The sequence below is a fragment of the Pteropus alecto genome, unplaced genomic scaffold (assembly GCF_000325575.1).
Source record: "Pteropus alecto unplaced genomic scaffold, ASM32557v1 scaffold71, whole genome shotgun sequence".
Classification (NCBI taxonomy): Eukaryota; Metazoa; Chordata; class Mammalia; order Chiroptera; family Pteropodidae; genus Pteropus; species Pteropus alecto.
The window spans coordinates 480,160-498,331 of record NW_006433024.1 but is presented as its reverse complement, the minus strand read 5'-3'; the positions used below and the strand labels follow the sequence as shown (position 1 = coordinate 498,331).

General features: G+C 37.4%; 1 protein-coding gene across 1 annotated transcript in view; it reads right to left on the bottom strand.

Moving 5' to 3' along the window:
- Positions 1-12: 12 nt before the first annotated feature.
- The window catches only part of ZDHHC13 (zinc finger DHHC-type containing 13), a 42,534-nt gene continuing 24,374 nt past the window's right edge, over positions 13-18,172 (bottom strand). Inside the window, 10 exon segments of the mRNA XM_025044155.1 lie at positions 13-397; positions 2,837-2,934; positions 5,192-5,349; positions 9,261-9,344; positions 11,023-11,116; positions 11,814-11,876; positions 12,737-12,890; positions 15,652-15,661; positions 16,432-16,453; positions 17,723-17,762. Coding sequence (XP_024899923.1) covers positions 259-397; positions 2,837-2,934; positions 5,192-5,349; positions 9,261-9,344; positions 11,023-11,116; positions 11,814-11,876; positions 12,737-12,890; positions 15,652-15,661; positions 16,432-16,453; positions 17,723-17,762 — 862 coding nt within the window. The 3' untranslated portion in view covers positions 13-258.

Here is an 18,172-nt window from a genome sequence, read left to right as displayed (position 1 = left end):
TAACTTTAACTTGCATTTGTAAAAAATATAAAAGTTTTTTTTAGGTGTCAGCCAAGATTGCTCAGGAACAGTCCATCTTGCAGAATCTAAAAAAGTATAATGCCTTTATCGAGAACTTCTGTTTTCACCAAATGGCTTTAAAAATCACCTGTTTTCCTTTAGGCTTAGGTGAACTCTAAATCTTCACTTCACTTTTAGACCACAGGGTATGAACTTAAATACAAACAAATCAGAGTGTGAGTTTTGGGTTACTTTTCTTCATACTGAGCGAAGAACTTTCTCCTTAGCTGGGTGAAAGACCATGGTGTATTGTGATGTCCAATCTACTGCACAGGGCTTCGCCAAACCAAAGCAGCCACAGTGAAAGAAATCTGCAAGGTTCTGTGTGAACCCAAGGCTGCCAAGAAAGGAAGAGAACACGTCTTACTACATTTTCTGGTTAGCTCTTGACAGTCACTCAAACCATAAATGTACACTGAGATTCTACAATATACAACGTCCTTCGAAGATCCTGCAGGAGTCCAGAGGTGAATCAGACAGTTACTGGGCTTAAAACTGAAGCCCAGTTCCATTTCTGAAACTGAATCTCCAATTTTGAGATTCCCTGGCTTCTGCCCAGCAACTAGTAAGTTCCTTCTGGGTCTCCCTTTCACTGGAATGATCATTACCAATAATAAGTTTCCTTTCCATTCCCACTGCCCTAATTTGGATTTTGCTTCTCTCAATAGCCACATAGACCAGTCTATGGTATTGTAGACCATAGACTACAATCAACAAGATGAGTTTTTCTTTCTTTTTATTTTTTTAAATTTTTTTAAAATTAAGTTTATCGGGGTAACATTGGTTAATACAATTATATAAAGATGGGTTTTTTCTAAATCTTCTAAGTAGCATCTGTAAATGATGTCCCTGTCTCAATTCCCTCCAATTCACCTTACATTTTGGAGACTGTCTAGTCTGTCAAACACCCTAATGTTCATAGCCCTTTGCAGCACTTCACCTCCCAATCAAAACCCTTTAAAGATACTCCTCTGCCCAGAGGTTCAGATCCAGACTGCTCATCTTTATATTCCAGGCCCTACACAAGAAGGCTCCTCCAGTGTTAGCCCCCAAACTCATCTTTATAAACCTCCTGCTGCAGCTACTCTGGCTCTGTTTTCCCCACGATCGTAACTGCACAGGCCATTCTTCTATGCTGGAACCCAGCCCCCCTCCCCACCCTTACTGCAGGTAATGCCCTCACCTTTTAAGTGCTACCAATTCTCGAGGCCCAAGTCAAGGGCCACTTCCCCTCTGGAGCCTTCCTGACTGCAATGGTCTTCACCATCACCTTTTCTCCATTAAATCCTGAATACTGCTACATATTCCAGTTACGAAGAAAGTGTATGTTTCTGCACATGGCCTGTCTTTCAAGCCTAACTCAACTTCCTACATACATCAAAACATCTTTGCCTAAGGATGACTGTACCACTGCTGCTGTTTAGTGACAGTGGTCAGGAAAGGCCCATCACTACTCAGAAGGCAGCTTCTTAGGAAGAAGGCTGACCATGTGGAATGGATGGGGCTGAAGTGGGGAGACATGCTGGGCATTTAAGAGACCAGCTCGAGAGCGAGTTAGTGAGTAAAAGTCATTTAGGGGGAAGGAAAACAAGGCAAACCTCTGGTTTGAGAGGGTTTGGAAGCCAGATTCAAAGTGGCTCGAAGACCTTGGTGTTAGTTCCTCCAGCCTATGTAGCCATTACTCAGCAATTCCCAAACACGCCCAACTCTCTTGCCTGTCCCTCCATTGTGACTCTCCTTCAGGGCTTAGCATGCCCTCCCTTCTCTCTCCATCATACCCACCCCACAACCTTCAAGGCTCAGTTTAAAATTTTACGTCTGCCACAAAGGCTTCTCTACTTCGGTAAATATTTATTCTTCTGGTTAAACCGAGAAAGGGACTTTATTATCACTGCCAGTCTGAAACAATCATCACAAGCTTGCCATCTACTCTCTATTGCTTTACCCATCTCTTCCCAATTAAGTCAATTTCTCTCCTCTCTAAATACATATCAGAGTCACATCCCAGGCTCTGACTTCTTGGTCTAACAGCCTAACAGTTTCATCTTGTACCACCACTGTGCTTTAAAATAGACTGCTCATGAGATAGGCAGTGAGCGTTCAAACCCCTGGAGGGCTCTGGGTCACCTCTGCAGCACTTTGAGCCTCCAAGACCCCGAAATATGTGACAGGGAGATAAGCTTCAAAGCCTGACTGTTCTATCATAAGATGATGACCTTCCTACAAACACTCTCATTTTCAGCTGAGGACAGGTTTTATACCACTAATGCTCAAGGAAGAACATATCCCAAATCTGAAAAACTAGCTTCTCCCTGACACAGGTGGGCACATTAAACATAGGGCTAAAATAATTACTCATGATAGAAAGCCAGGTTGAAAATCTTGGCAAAGCTCACAGTCTAACGCTTTCTACAGAGAGCCTTGTGGCTGCCTTTCTCAGCCACATGCTTAATTATCTCATATTGACTTCATGCCAGCAACGTGCAACCTTGTGACCATGTGGCTTGACTGGAGAGATTCCCCATCTTGGCAAAACTTCAAAGTCACTTATTATTTGTGCTGAGTCCAGCAGACTAAACCCCAAATTCTTACTGCCTTGGGGCTCATGACCTTACCACTCATCTCCTGTCACTGAGGCTTCCAAGAAAGGTCAACTCTACCAGATAGCGAGTTAGAGGATAAGGGCATGGCCAAGGGTGGTGGCATGAGACTGGGTAACCAATGGCTGGCCTAGCGCCTTCCATAAGTCTCAGTGGAAAGAATGGATCTCACTTACTTGTATGGCGTCCTCCTGAGGGACAACGGCTGTTTCATATGCCTGCTCTGCTTCAGTAGGCTGGTTCTCTCATGAGAGGTCAGGCCTAGAAAAGCAATCTGAAAAAGATTGGAAGGTACATAAAAAATACCAAGGCTCCATTACTCTTAGCAGTGCATTACAGGACACTGGCAAACATTCAGTAACCCCCAAATACAGTATCACCTAACCCTCTAACCAAGGATCATGGTAAGAGTAAAGATTCAGCAGCTCTAAACTAGACTTTCCTATGTAAATCTAGTAGCTAGGCATTTTCTTTTCTGACTATCTAATTTTTATTAACCTTCAAGAAAGCACAGTACATTGACTGAGAGTTGTGATATAATTGTTTTAGTAATTTAAGCCATGACTTATGGCCATGTTTAGATTCTTAATACATTCAGCATGCAACTTTTAGATGAATAAAACAACATAAGGTCAGTATCAGTGCAATTATCTCAACTTGTTTATCCTTCTATCTCTGTGAAAACAGCCAAATGAAAAAGTTAATAATCTGAAGTGAAGAACATTTAAATCTATAAATTTGGGGAAAGGTAAGAAGAATTAAGGTAACTTAAAAACTCTTAAGTCATTAAAACCACTACTATTTACTGAGTTCTCATTTAATCCTCAAAACAACTCAAACATCAAGTTCCTTATCTGTAAAACAGAGATTATCACCTTCATCAGATTGTTTAAGGATTTGAGATAATATATATAAAATACCTAGTGCAGAGGCTTATAGAGGTGAAGTAACAGGTCCAAGGCCACACAGCTTATAAAGTGGCAGAACTGTGACTGACACCTCGGTCAATGTGAGAATAAAGCTCAGTGTCCTAACCAGCAGTCTATACTGTCAGTTTGGCTGGCTACGGTCAAAACCATTACTCTCCAGAGCACTCGGGAAATGAAAGGCTTCAAATTAACAGAGATGTTTTGTTTATTAAGAAAACTACTTTGCTCTGAATTCCTGCATTTCAAAACTATTCAAAACTTTGAGCCCATTTTCCTGCCTTAGAAAACAGACAAATATAATAACCTTTTAAAAATTAAGAATATTATAGTCTCATTTACTTGTACTTGTTTTAAGAGTCCAAATAAGAAGAAAGAGAATTAGGATTGATGTCTCAAATCTTAGGTTCTACATCTAATTCCACCTCTTATTAGCCCTATGGTCATAAACAAGGTACTCAACATTTCTTAGGCTTAGTTTCCTCATCTATAAAATGGAGACACTACTTTGGCACAGTCTACATCTCAAATGTTTGTAAGGAAACAGATGAGAAAGTGTTTTGGAATATATAAAGCATATATAAATGTTAGGTATTACAAATGGTAGTAATTAATATTAACAATCATTGATGCTAATATCCATTCTTACTGCGTGAGCCTATAGATATCAAAGGGACAGGAAATTACGATAAATGTTCAGAAACCTTAGTTTAGTCAGTATTATTAGCTTAATTTCTTCCCTTAGCATTTTTTCTTTATTTCTTTATTATTATTATAGAATTGTTCACGTCTCCATAAAAGTGGAATATTTTTTCCTTTTGCTGAGTAATGCCCTGATTATCTGAAGTCTTACAGTAAGTGGCTCAGACTGATCACAGCTGTCCATTTCATGAGGGCAGGACATAGCAACAATGAGAATTACGTTCTACTCATAGGGGAAGGCAGCAGGGAAGGGAAGGGACAGAGCTTCATATAAAGCTGAAGGTGACTACTGTCCTAGAGCTTGAACTTTCTCATGGCCATGACATTCTCTGGATATGCAATTACCTGTCCATTGGTTAGTGATATCTTTTATTTCTTCCCCACTTCTATCCACTGAAGTATTGTATAACAATAAGGATAACAAGCAAGGTTGGCAAAAGTAAGAGAAAATAATCATCTCACATTTGCACCATGCTTTACAGTTTATACCATGCTTTCACACACCATACAATTTAATCATATGATGGAAAAAGCCCATAAATGGGACTGTCAGAAAACGTAGGTTTGCGTTCTGATTTTCCTACTCTTTGGGTGACCAAGAACAGTTCAATTCACCTCTCTGTACCTCTGTAAAATAAAGAGGTTAGATAATTCCTAGGGCCAACACTAACAATTTATTATTCTAACTTTTAAACCATCCTATGAGAGTAGACAGGCATTATTATCCTCATTTTATGGACAAGGAAACTGAAATTCAAGAGTCAAATGACATGCCTAGACCCACAGAGAAAGTGACAGAGGTAGAACTAAAAACAAAGTCTTCTGATTTGAAATTAAAGTCTTTCTACCTTACTACAGGTTATTGAAATTTTCCCAAAGACATTATACAAAGAGAATATATACCTGAAAGAGTTGATTGATTAATAAAAATGTTGACCATGAGAAATGGAAAGTTGCTAGCATGAAGATATATAAAACCCAAGGGGAACAAGCCACAATCTGACTGAGGTAGGTCCATAGTCCATCTTCTCCGAATGTTGTGGCACAATGATTTGACCAATCTGTGAATGCACAAAAAGGAACCAATTATTTAAAAAGGCAACAAACGAGTGATCATCATTCAAGAAGATAAAATCAGTGTAGTTCTATTTAAAAAAAAAGAAAGCAAGACATGATAGCACAGATCAGAAACCCATCTTGACGATTTTATTATTCAAATGCCAGCTAACAAAGACAAAAAAAATGGTACCTCACTGTTAATTAAGGCTATGATAACACTCCATCATCGGCTGGCAGGGAGGGGATAAAAGCAAAAAAGGACCATAAAACCATCACTAAAATCAGCATATTCAGCATAAAATGCACTGGTCAGAGAAGTTAATTGTTCAAGGACTTGACAACTAAGAATGATTATATTTAATAAATATTTGTCCTGGAAAATTCTCTCTTATCCATGTTACAGCAAGATATGGGTCTATCGCAGAACTAAATATAAACTCTTATTAAAGGTTCAGATCACCAGGCCATTGCTATGGCACAAGAAATCCTATAAGCCCCTAGATACTTTTGGAACACAACCTAACAGCATGCAGTTACCGAGTATACTTCTGTACTGGCACCAAAATTTATCCTGCAGAGAGAGAAAGGCCAGGTGAGGAAATTCATGAGAAAGATACCCCCCAGGAAAAGGACAGAGAGCAAAATTCATGTGATCACAGCTCAGTTTCTCCCCAGGAACACCGATTTATAAGCCAATTAAAAGGGAGGACTTCCCTATGGCCTTCATGATACTGATCCGTAGCCCACATAGTTAAGAGCAGCCCTTAGGTGAATACATGCAGGAAGCGGCAGAAAAAAGCAAACGGACTCTGAAGGTTATGTAAAGCCAATGACTTACAGGCACCATGACTGCTCATAAAGGGCAAATTATTTTTGGAATGAGAATTCTGTAGATTTGCACCTTGAGATTTCACAAATGCCTCTGACAATTTGATAATTATTTTTAGACATTTTCCCAAAGCAATACTTAAGAGCTCCTGGGACAGAGAGAAAATGAATCCATGACATTACTATCTACTGTCTGTCCATTTTAGTGCTAAAAATCTAATTTTCCTTTTTGAGTCTCATCTGATTCCCAGCCATCTTCCATGAATATATGCCAGAAGCATTCTAACAGTAATCATCACAGAGTAATAATCAAGGTAGTAAGTTAAGGCAAATTATACTCTGTAGAGATTCTTATTAGGACAGCAAAGAAAAATGCATCCCATGCACCTGATTTGACAAAAAATAATATAATTTCAAACAGCAGGCAGAGGAAACAGCTGAGTGGGAAAGAATATTTTCTTTCAGCTTATGGATTTCTACTGCTCTCTTCTGGGAATTTTTTTGATAACACAGTATAACCTCAAACTGAAGTTTTCATAGGACTAATTTCAGATTTAATATCAAAGATATGGCTCTAAATGGCCACATACATTATTGTGCAATATAACACTTTAATATGTACTAATACTTTCTTATCAGGTGGTCGTTGGCTAATGATAGAGAACTCGTATTGTTCCAACTCAACTGTTTTCATCTTTGGATAGCTCTGATAGTTACAGTATTTTAACCATGATCTAAAATCTTTCTCCCTGTTACTTGTATGCTGCTGACACTTTGGGTTACCTACGGTCCACCCTGAAAACAGACTTCACAGAAGATGAAATGGATGGAGGCTGTACAGAGTCAGAAGTAACTTCAACTGGATCACCTGAGGGGCAGGGTGCACAGCAAGGCTCTAGCAACAGGACTATTAATGGTAACCAAAGAAGGTGGGATAGCAATGAGGCCTCATGAAAAAAATGGAGCACTTTTAATAAACAAAGTTCATTTTTCCTGTCTGTGAAATAATGACCCAATATCTTCATTCAGTATAAATAAATATTGTCAAAATAAAATGGGATAAAAGTAACCAAATATGTTCAGCTGGTCTACACAGTTTTAAGTGAATGTAAAGGTGGGACTGTTCCTAAGAAACAAAACATAATATAAAATCGGTTCAGAGCCAGAGAATAAAGACAAAGGCAGAGAAGAACCAATGCATGTAATAAGAAAGCCACTTGGAAAGAATGAATGTGATGGAAAATCACTTCTGTCCTTATCAATACAGTTTTATGCTGGACACAGACAGCAAACAAAGGTGACTATTTTTAGTGGAGAGAGAGAAGGGGGGAAAACAAGAGTGGTGTAAAATCTGGCTCCTCTCCCCTAGGATCAAGTCCAAGGCACGGCTGGTCCATGGGCCAGCTTGAAAAGGTTTTCCAGGAATATGCTTTAATGTCAGGCCTTCAAAGGGCAGCTCTTTCAACAGAAAGAAGTAGTGTCAAAAAATATTTTATTTCTTACACCACCAGACATAATCTAAGAGGTTTTAAAATTCCAATGCTCAGGATTACCAATGGCCTTTGACAAGAACTGAGTGAGATCAGGGATCACAACCTTCTGACTATTAGATCCATTTGAGATGGTGACAGTTACACTGAGCCACAAAAGCATTCCCTAGTGATCAGATACCCAAGGTGTCAGGTGGGAAAGGGGCTGATGAGGCAACTGAAGCCCTCTCTGTGCCTACAGCAGGGCAAAAAAGAAATCATTTCACATAGATATTAATTAACAATCTCTAAAAATGAAACCCCAATCAAAACAAAACTTGTAATACTGGATGTTTCTGGGGAGGGGAGCTGGGAGGTTGGGGGACACTGTCGGAGGAACTGTCTTCCAAAAACTAAAAATTTAAATTAAAGAAAGCAGGAAGAACAAGAGTAAGAAGGGCTGGAGCTTGAGATGCTAAGAAAAAAAGAAAAAAGAGTAGTAAAAAACTTTCCTAACAGTTTCCTGAATCATTCCCTATTTTAACTCAAGCAACAAACTAGTATTCTGTTGGCAAAATAAAGGCCTGAGCATGAATGCAACAGGAAGGTGGGTGGAAACAGATTAGTGGTGAAGCCTCTGCCTAAATGGCCAAACTCCCCCAAAGCTTTCAAATAAATAAATAATGAACCATTAAGCAAAGTCAAAATAAACTACGAGCACTATAGCTTTTTTCAGTTAGGTAACCTCTTCCAAGGTTTGAAAAGCACGGCCAAGCAATTCTTTTTTTTTCATATATATGTTTTTTATATATTTATTATTTAAAAATTTTAAAAATTACAGTTAACATAAAATATTGTTTTATATTAGTTTCAGGTGTATAGCATTACGGTTAGACATTTATATGAAGTGATATAGTCATGTAATTCTTAAGAGCCACCAAACACTCTTGCTTTGATTTAAACCCGCTCTTCTTAATTGATCACCTTGGAACAGCTGGATGTCACTCCATACACGGGATCCCTAGACATCCCTTATACTGCTACTGAAAAGTTACTTTCCTTTCTCAGGGTTGCAGAATAGTGATCCAATATTTTCTTTCAAGTTATTATTTCTAACCTTTCAATTACTTTTACATTTTCATACCAGTTAAAAATTGTGACTAGATATTTATCAAATGACATGTGTTTTCAGAGTTTTGTCCCTTGATTACTGTGACCACCTTCCTTCTCCCCCAATCTCTCTACTACCAATCTTTTTTTCCTTTATTTTATTTACTCTCATTTCCGTAGATTTATACTTAAGTAGCTGTTTTCTCTTCATTTTAGCAGGGGATAAATTTGCACTTGCCTTAAGTGAATTTGTATTTTTGACCACTTTTCGCATTTATCGAGGTCACTTTAGACTACAATCTCTTCTAAGGTACTGACAACTACCCTCTTCCAGCATTTCTTATAGTTTCCCAATGCTGAGAAAGTCTCAGAGGCATCCATTTCATTTTTACTAGGGGAATGGTTTGTAGTAACCCAGCCAGAAAGTGATATATACAAGAGTTTACAAGGAAAAGTATATGTGGATATGAGTGCATGCGCTTGCTATAAGGAAAATTTATACTTACACAGGAAAGATTCATACATAATCCAGTCACACATAAAGGCAAGGAAAAATAAGAAGAATATGTAATAATGATGGTTGCCAAAACCTACATCAAAAAGAAAAACAACATATTTAATACTTTCTTACAATGATTTTCCAAATCAAGACCATATTAACTGCCTTCCTGTCCAAAGCACTGACCAAAGTAAAAGAAATAAGCTGTTGCTTTGCTTTTAAATACCATTAAACTATAAAACCAAATGGCTCTGATATGTCATGGTCAACTGTCCATGTTAACTGAACTAACATGAACTAACTTTATTATTACTTACCTAAAAGAGAATTTTTTTTAATAGAACAAAGTTTACAAAGCATATACAGTTCTAGGATGGCCTATACCGTGTTGGAAGGATGAGAGCAGGCAGGATTTGGGGCAAATCATCCCATCTCTTCCTTCCATGTGATAAGTTTATATAAAGTATGACTTCCAGACCTCAAGGATTGACTTGATCAGGGAACAGAGAAAATGAATCTGAGGAGTAGTACTAAATAGGTACACTGCAGGAGACTGGACACAGCAAAAGAGGGGCAACCTGCAACCTGAGAAAGGCCTACAGAAACAAAGAAGGGATGTAGGTACCAGGCAGCCAAGCCCCTCATTTGAGCTGCTCTCTTGATGCTGGAGATGGGAGCGTTTCGATGCTAATGACATGAAAGCTCCTCAGGTACCAACCACTGTTCCCCCCTCTCCAGTGGCAGCAAAGTGCAGCAGAAGGGGCAAACGGCCATAGGAATGAGGACCTAGGTTTAGAAATGATTACTTGTGTGGCTGTAGGTACATCATTTAACTTCTCTGGACCAGTGTTCTTACTTTTAATATGGGGATAATATCTCTTCTATTTCACAGGCCTGTGGCAACCGAACAGGATGATGCATATGAAAACACTATATTAAATGCAGTGTGATAAAAATATATGAACTCATTACTATTGTTTTTCTGCGGCCATTCAAAGCTGCCTGTTATAAAGCCAATCATCGCATCTTTATGGTGGGATGGGGTCCATGAAACTAGGGACGCCAGAAATTGTCTCTTCACTTGTTCTCTAGGAACAGAAGAGAACATGAACATATGCACTGAGGACACCTGACTGAGCTGAGGCAGCCTTTTGTTCATCAAGATCATAAAAGCATATCTTCTCCTGAAGACCTATGACATAGTTCCTCTGAGGTTCCTCAAAATAAAATAAACCCCTGGATTTTACTGTGACAGCTCAGAGGAAACCCAGGGCTGCAGATTAGGAAAAGGATAATTCCCTGGGTGGAAGGCAATCCCTAGATCTCTGCCATCTTTGGATCTAGCTCCTACCTGAGCCTTAAAGGAGGCAAGTGGAGAAAGGAAACAAGAGAGACAAGATGCAAAATATGGAAAGAGTATGGTATTTGGAATAGAAGACTGATACTACTAAAGTGACTTAAATAACTTTTTACCTTTTATATTTTTTCAACTCTAAAATGGAGATAATACCAACCACATAGGAGAGGAGTGCTCTGCTAATCAAACAGGATACTTCATGTAAAAGCTTTGTAAACACAAAAATACTATACAATGACATTATCATTATCAACATCGACAATCAGCCTTCCAAAAGTGTTATACCATAGAGATGATTCTCTGACAAGGAAGAGCTACAAAATGGACACTCTTCTACTTGTTCTATGAGTCACACACATAACTAAACAAAAGCTGAAATTCATAGTGGTAACTGAAAAGCTCAGTGTCTCACCTATACACCGTCCAGTCCACAGGCAGTGTTGATCATACCGAGCCACACAGGAGTTGCACACATGGCAATGGAGTGACCTTAATGGCTTCCTTATCTAAGTGGGCAATTAAGAAAAGCTCAAGCAAAAATCAGTGTCTCAAAGTGGTAAGAAATCACAAGCAAAATCTTATTGCTAAATCGTAAAGACATTGGTACAAATAATCCCACACACTAGATCATCAATTCACATAGAGGCTCTGGAATGCCTTATTAATATTTACTTCCAAATGTCCATTTTGATTAGGCCGTCACTCAAAGGTATTTGAAGTATAGACCTTATTGACACTGACTAAGGGGGAATGAGACAATACCATACAGAAGAATGAGCATTGGATTAAGAAAAAAGAAACCCGCGTTTCATTTCTGGCTCTGCCAATAATTTGGAAAATGTTACTTCCTCCCTTTAAAGGCCATGATTCCTCAGTTGCAAAATGAGAGGTTTCACTAAGTGATTTCTAGAGTCATCTTGAGCCTCTGACTCCAAGTAAGTTCTAACATATACTTCATGGCAGGAAAAAGCAAACAAAACACACAAAGAGATTTAAGCATAGGCAACTTTAAGAGATTATAAGTAGTATTCTCCTATATATTCAAAGCAGAAAATTGTTCTGACAGTAATACAAAATTAGAATCTGGTAAAAACAAAGGTGTATAAATATACCATGAAGATTTGATAAATGCTTACTTGAGCAATGCAACCATGAATTTGCTTTTATGATGGGAAAACAATTATAAAGAGAAGATTCACTCACAAGACATGATGTACAAAATGTTCTGAAGTCCAGACAGCCAGTCTCTGCGAGGGTGATGATATTCTGAAAGACATAAAGTTTGACCTTATATTTGCATTTTACTGGGTAATGTATAATGCATGGTTATATACCATAATCACAGCTCTTCAAACTGAGGTAGCTAGAAAAGCAATTTGGAAGACCTGCCAACAAATCATTCTGTGCTTGAAATAATATGACTTTTCAAGGCTGCATTTTCAACCATAGCCAATAAAGTAGAATGCACAATAATTACATCCCCCTTCTCTCCATCAATGGCAATGATCTACCGGTTATAATCTGAGGAGAAAAATAAATGCACACATATGTATTCCTAAAAAAGAAACAAAAATCAATAGTATACATTAGAACTGATGGTTACAAGGACCAAGGGCTCAGTTTCTTAAGAACACTGGCTTTAAGTAACAAAGAGGATGGCACATTTCCCAACTTCTAAACATTCACGAGCAGTAGAAGACACACCATGTCCTCTGACAACTTCATATGTGAGGAGAAGGGGCACCTCCTCAGTCAAACAGAAGGACGCCCCCTTGCCCCTTCCTACTTACTCTGCATGTATTAAATTTAAGCTAAATAATTATTTAAATGTTACTATAAAAAAGCAAGAGATCACATCTACTAACAGAAATTACATGTGAAAGTCTTGGTGACGAATTACTTTACTAGAAAATAAAAATATTTTTTTAAAACTTTCATATGAATATAGAGTATGACAGTGGAGAAATCTCATTTTACTGATTTATTCATTCCACATTTATGTTGCATGTATTAGGTGTCAGGAACTAGAGATGCAGCCATGACCAAAACCAACGAGGCTATGACCTTCTAAAGTTTACATTCCCCCCTATTAAAAAAAAATCAGTAACATTACAAAGAAAGCTCACCATCTTCCTTTCTTCTTCAGAAGACTTAGTGAAGCCTGGATCTGTTGCCCAAGTCTTATAAAAAAAGTAGAGGGAGCCTATTATGCTGAGAATGAAAACAAAATAGAAAGGGGTACCTGCCAGATGTTAAACCCAAGTTAAGGAACAAATCAGACTTTCCTTAAGAATAGCATAATTATGACATAAGCAAATTTCATCACTGGAGCCTAGGAATCTCTCTTCTGTATGCTATTCTAGCCTTCTCTTCCCTTAAGTAACACATCATTGCCCCCAAACCTGGCCCCATCCAATGTTCTAATCCCATGGGAATTAGCTCATATTTGGCAAATTAATCCCTCCTCCTTAGTTGAAACCGACATGAAACACTGATAGGAATAGTTGCAATATATGAAAAACATCTTGAAGATTGAAAAACATTCACAGTCCAAATAAATTAACCTCTAATGGTATAACTTTGGCTCTCTAGAAGATATTTTAAAATATTTTCTGATCATTTTAACAAACTGTGCAACGAAACTACTTGGTTCAGAGATTCCAACTAAAAATATTTCCCTAAATATCAGATAAATGCTTGTCCCACTGGAAAGTTTAATAACTAATCTTTGTAAGTGTATCAGGCTGAGTTAATTTAGAAACAAACAAAAGAAACTGCTTTCCTTGCAAAGTGATTCTAAATCAAACATTATTTGGGAAAGGCAGATATTATACATAAACTGAGATTAAAAGTGTTTCAAGTATAAACACTACCCACTTTGCAGTGTTTCTGAAGTGGTAAAAATTCTTTGTATAAAAAGTAAAATTTTGCTCCAGGGAAAGAATGTTCAGTAATAAATCAACACAGCAGTAATAAACAACATTTCTTTACCCAATTTAAATCAATACTGACAAAGAAACTGTATCTGCCTTCCAATGTATTGCCAAGATGTCCTGTGCCAAACTTCAGAGTGGAAAAGGTAGCCATAAAGTAGACTCTAAACCCTTGCTATCCAAAGTGTGGTCGGTGGACCCACAGCAATGGCTTTACCTGGGAGCTTATGAGGCGGGTAGAACTTCAGACCTCACCCCAGATCTGCAGAACTAGACTCTGCTCTAATCCACAGAAACCAGCACAACCACATCAGGTTCAGGTAGGCAGGAATAAATCTATTGCTTTAATTTATCAGTTTCACCGCAGATGGGCCTGGCTTTAAGAAATCGGGTCTAGAAAAGTTGAATTTTAACAAATAATGCTTAGTCAGAATGAATTAAGAACACTGTTAAAGAGTACATAGGTCAAGACTTTTTGTTACATCCTATTTTTTGCCCATAAATTCCTAATCAACACATATGACATGTTCTCAAAAAAAAACATAAGGTGAATCATATGATGATGCCACATGTTGAGCTGACTGAATTTCTGTTCGGAATAACTTACAAAACAAATCCCAGGGGAATCACTAGATCCTCTCCCTCCAAGTAAAGTGAACTCCACTCTAACCCCTCATGTAAAAACCAAACATTCCTTGCTTCCATGCCCTTGCTTTCCGTCGTTCATGGACTTCGAATGCTCCCCACTTCACACCATCTACTTGTAAAACTGCACTTTTAGGATGTCTATGTCCTAGCTACCTTTAAGACCTAATATGCCTCCTCCTTTGTCTTTCCTGCATCCCTACAGAGGATTCTCTCCCTTCCTTGAATCTAAAAATGCTTATTGTATGGCACGTAGATCTCAAATTATAGTTATTTATAGATACCTCAGCTTCCCCAGTTAGCTTGTGACTCTTTTACAGTTAAAAAATTTTTCAATATGGAGTTAAAATTTGCCTTTCTATAACTTGGACTAACTGTCTTTCATTCTTCAGATCCTTTAGCTCTACACTGTGGAGCTATACTATAGCAGCCCTTTAGATTTATCCTACAGAAGCTTATTTCTCAATTTTTATTGTGTGTCCATTCTATACAATGCATTGGCTTCCGAATGATAGACTTCCAAACATTTGAAATTGAAAGGCAGTGCTCAAACCTCCAAGATAAGCAGCAACGTTGTTCCTTATACAACAGTTTCCTGGTCAAGTTCCTGTTTGTGTTCCTCTTTGTCATTTTCTCTTAAAAAACAAAAACAAAACAAAAAAAAGACAGAATACAAAACAGAGCAAACATACTTCAGATGTGTGCTGACCAGGACACACAGGAAAGTGGGATTGCTGTTGTTCTTTGTTTGGACACTCCTAACTCTACTGGAGAACACACTGGCTTTCCTGAAAGCACATCACTACCCACACCAGGCTTTTAGTCAAAGTTCCTGTTTCTTTTTCACTTGACCTGAAGCTATGTCATCTTCAACACAATGCGTACTTGTACACGTTGATTCTCTGAAACCCAGTATAGGATTTCACACATGCTTATCCTTCTTAAACTTAACTCACCTACAGCCAGAATCACAAATTTAATGTACAGCGGTTTATCATTTCTTTCCAATCTTAATATTACTTCCAAACTCATCAGAAGGATCCTATCTCTTTCACTCAATCTCATCTCATAAAAGCCAAATACTTTACTTGTTGAACATATAAAAGGCACTAAAAGAAACTGTCTGAGAAGCTAACCTAGAGCTGCACTTAAATTCCAAATGCAGCCTTCTACAAAGATTTTATTCATCAGAGTAATTAATAAAATTAGTATTACTTACAGAATTCCAGTTATGCAATGGGGACTACGGTCAGCAATTTATAGACATTATAGCACAGTAATCCTTGCAGCTACCTCATGAACTTAGTACTATTAGCCCCAATTTATAAAAACACTGAGACTCAGTGAAATTTAAAAACTTGCCCAATAATACATAACTAATAAGAAAAATAGGCCCAAACTTGAATTCATTCTGATTCCAAAGACGACCTTCTTCCCATAATGAACCAGGCAGAAGCCCCTACAAAATCCAGACTTGGCAACCTGAGACGAAACGAGTATGAACACTCAGGTTGGGCCTTTTACAGGGTAGCACTTCAGTTCATACCCAGGGCAGCTGGAACAGCATTTACATTCAGCTTGAAAAACACTGATCTGATGGTAAAGTATGCCACCTACTGACTTAACATTCCCTCACCAGAAGCAGGCTTATCTGGGTGCCTAGCAAATGGTTTTATGCTATACATGTGAGTAAAATAGCCCATCTTGTCAACTCCAACATTTTAAGATTCTGTCCAGCTATATTAGTTCTTCTAATGTAATGGCATCTTCATAAACACTGAACAGTTTTAATTAAACTCAGCTGAATACTAAGTCCTGCAATTGAGGTTTTCACATTATAGTGGAGTTACTTTTTTGTCAATATTGATTCTATAAATTTGAAATAATGCAATATGAAAACTATCACTTTTTGTGCAAATTTTGAAATAATGTGAGTTGCTCAAATTTTAAAAGTTCATTAAGAAACACACTTTTAAAACTGTGTTTACTCCACTGCCACATGGGTTGGTAAAGAAAAATATCAGTCATCCCTACTCAGTATCATGCCAATTACCCAAGAATTTACAAGGCTTGAGATTTTTGCAGGTGATTTTGGTGTATATTGTGCTGCTATTTTATGCACTCATGGTTACTTACAAATTTAAATCTTTTTATATCATATAATGATATCATCCAAACTTCATTAGATAGTGGTAATATGGCTAGTACTTAAAAAGCTGCCCCCAAATCAATAATTATGAGACAAAAGTTAGACATAATAAAATATTTTGAAAGAAATCAAATGAACTCCATGATATGCTGTGTCAGTCATTTAGATTAAAGGAATCTGAAAAATATTAGAGATAATGTTCGGAAATAAAAAAAAAAATTATTAAAGTAAAAACATGCTATAATGAAAGTAGATACACGTACTCTGAGAACTCATATGCCTGTCACTTTGCATTTACTCCCATGAAAAAATGTTCTGGAATTGAGTATATGCATCTCCCCCTTAAACACCATGCTTTCTTTTCAAAAATGCCATTACCAGAAACAGAAATAACAAAGAAGTTAAAAGAATATGTTTAAAGGTACATTTCTATCAACCACATTTCTTCTACCAGTAAGAAGAGCAAGTTTATAACAGCTTTCTAGAGTTCTTGGAAGAGGAGAAAGGATCCTAGAAAGGGGTGAGAAGACTGAAAATCGGAGAAAATGTCTCTCTCTTAACGGGAGCTATAAATAGCTATAAATAAAGAAGTAACCCATATCCCCACTTCTAGAAGACTAGACTTGGTCAATCCTAAAAGCACAGCACACCCACAAGCTGGACTTGGCTTGAGTCCTGCTCAAGTAACAAACCTATTCCTTAAATGAGTTTTTTTGTTTGTTTGTTTTAACCATGGTCTGCCATCCATAACAGGCCATGAAAGAAGTTAAGTGGGCTATGACCAGCATTTTAAAAAAAACAAAATAGAATTGGATAAAATAAAATTTCAGAGTAAAGCACACATTAGGAATATTATTTGCTGAAATTTTTGTTTCACATGTTTTCGGTGGCAATGTAAATTTATTATTACTGTGGATTGAGAATCCCTAACTAGGATAATAACACTGCTCTGACCATGGCTGAGGAGGGCATATTACCCTAGTATCCCTCCCACTCAGGCCGGCCATTTTGGTACTCAGAAGATTTATTAATCAACTGCAACTGCTGACCAAGTTAAAAGAACCATCTGACCTTGGAAAGAAGCTCAAGGCAATGGAAGAAATTTGTATGGGTCCAGGCAAAACAATAATTCATTCTACTGTTTCCTTGCTATGAGTAATAAATTCTAGACGCCTAGTGTTTCCATAGCATGCTCTGATGTTCTTTCCAAAATTGAGTTGATTTTCAACATTAAACATCTTCAACCAAAACCATTAAATGAATACAAATGTGAGTTCCATTCCCTGGATCTCTTCCAATATCTAAATTTCTAACAATGGCATTACTATTTTTTAAAGGCAAAATGAAATATGCATTTAAATTTAAGTTTGAAGGATATGAGGAAAGTTTGGTAAGTATACAAGGCTCTTATACCCGACCAAGAACCTAAAAGAAAAAAGGATAAAGATAAGGTATTAGTGAAAATAAGTGTAATTCATATTAATTTTAGTGTTAAATTCCCTTAAATAATAAAAATAGTAATAATAATGATTCCTTTAAACAACAACAACTTTCATTTACTGAGCGTTTACTATGTGCCACTTTCCATTCGGTAATGAGTTACGCACCATCACCTCATTTTACGCATGAGAAAACAAGCACGAAGACTCTCAAGAAGTGAATGTTCTAGTTCTTAAAGCTAACTTATATGTGACTTCATTTCCAATAACTTTATTTTCAATGAACCTTTTTTATTTCTTCTGAGACATATCTTACTTGTATTTCTTTTTTGGCATACTATATGTTCAAATTTCCAAAGTGCAAATTTTTTTAAACTTGGAGATTCACTTTCACAT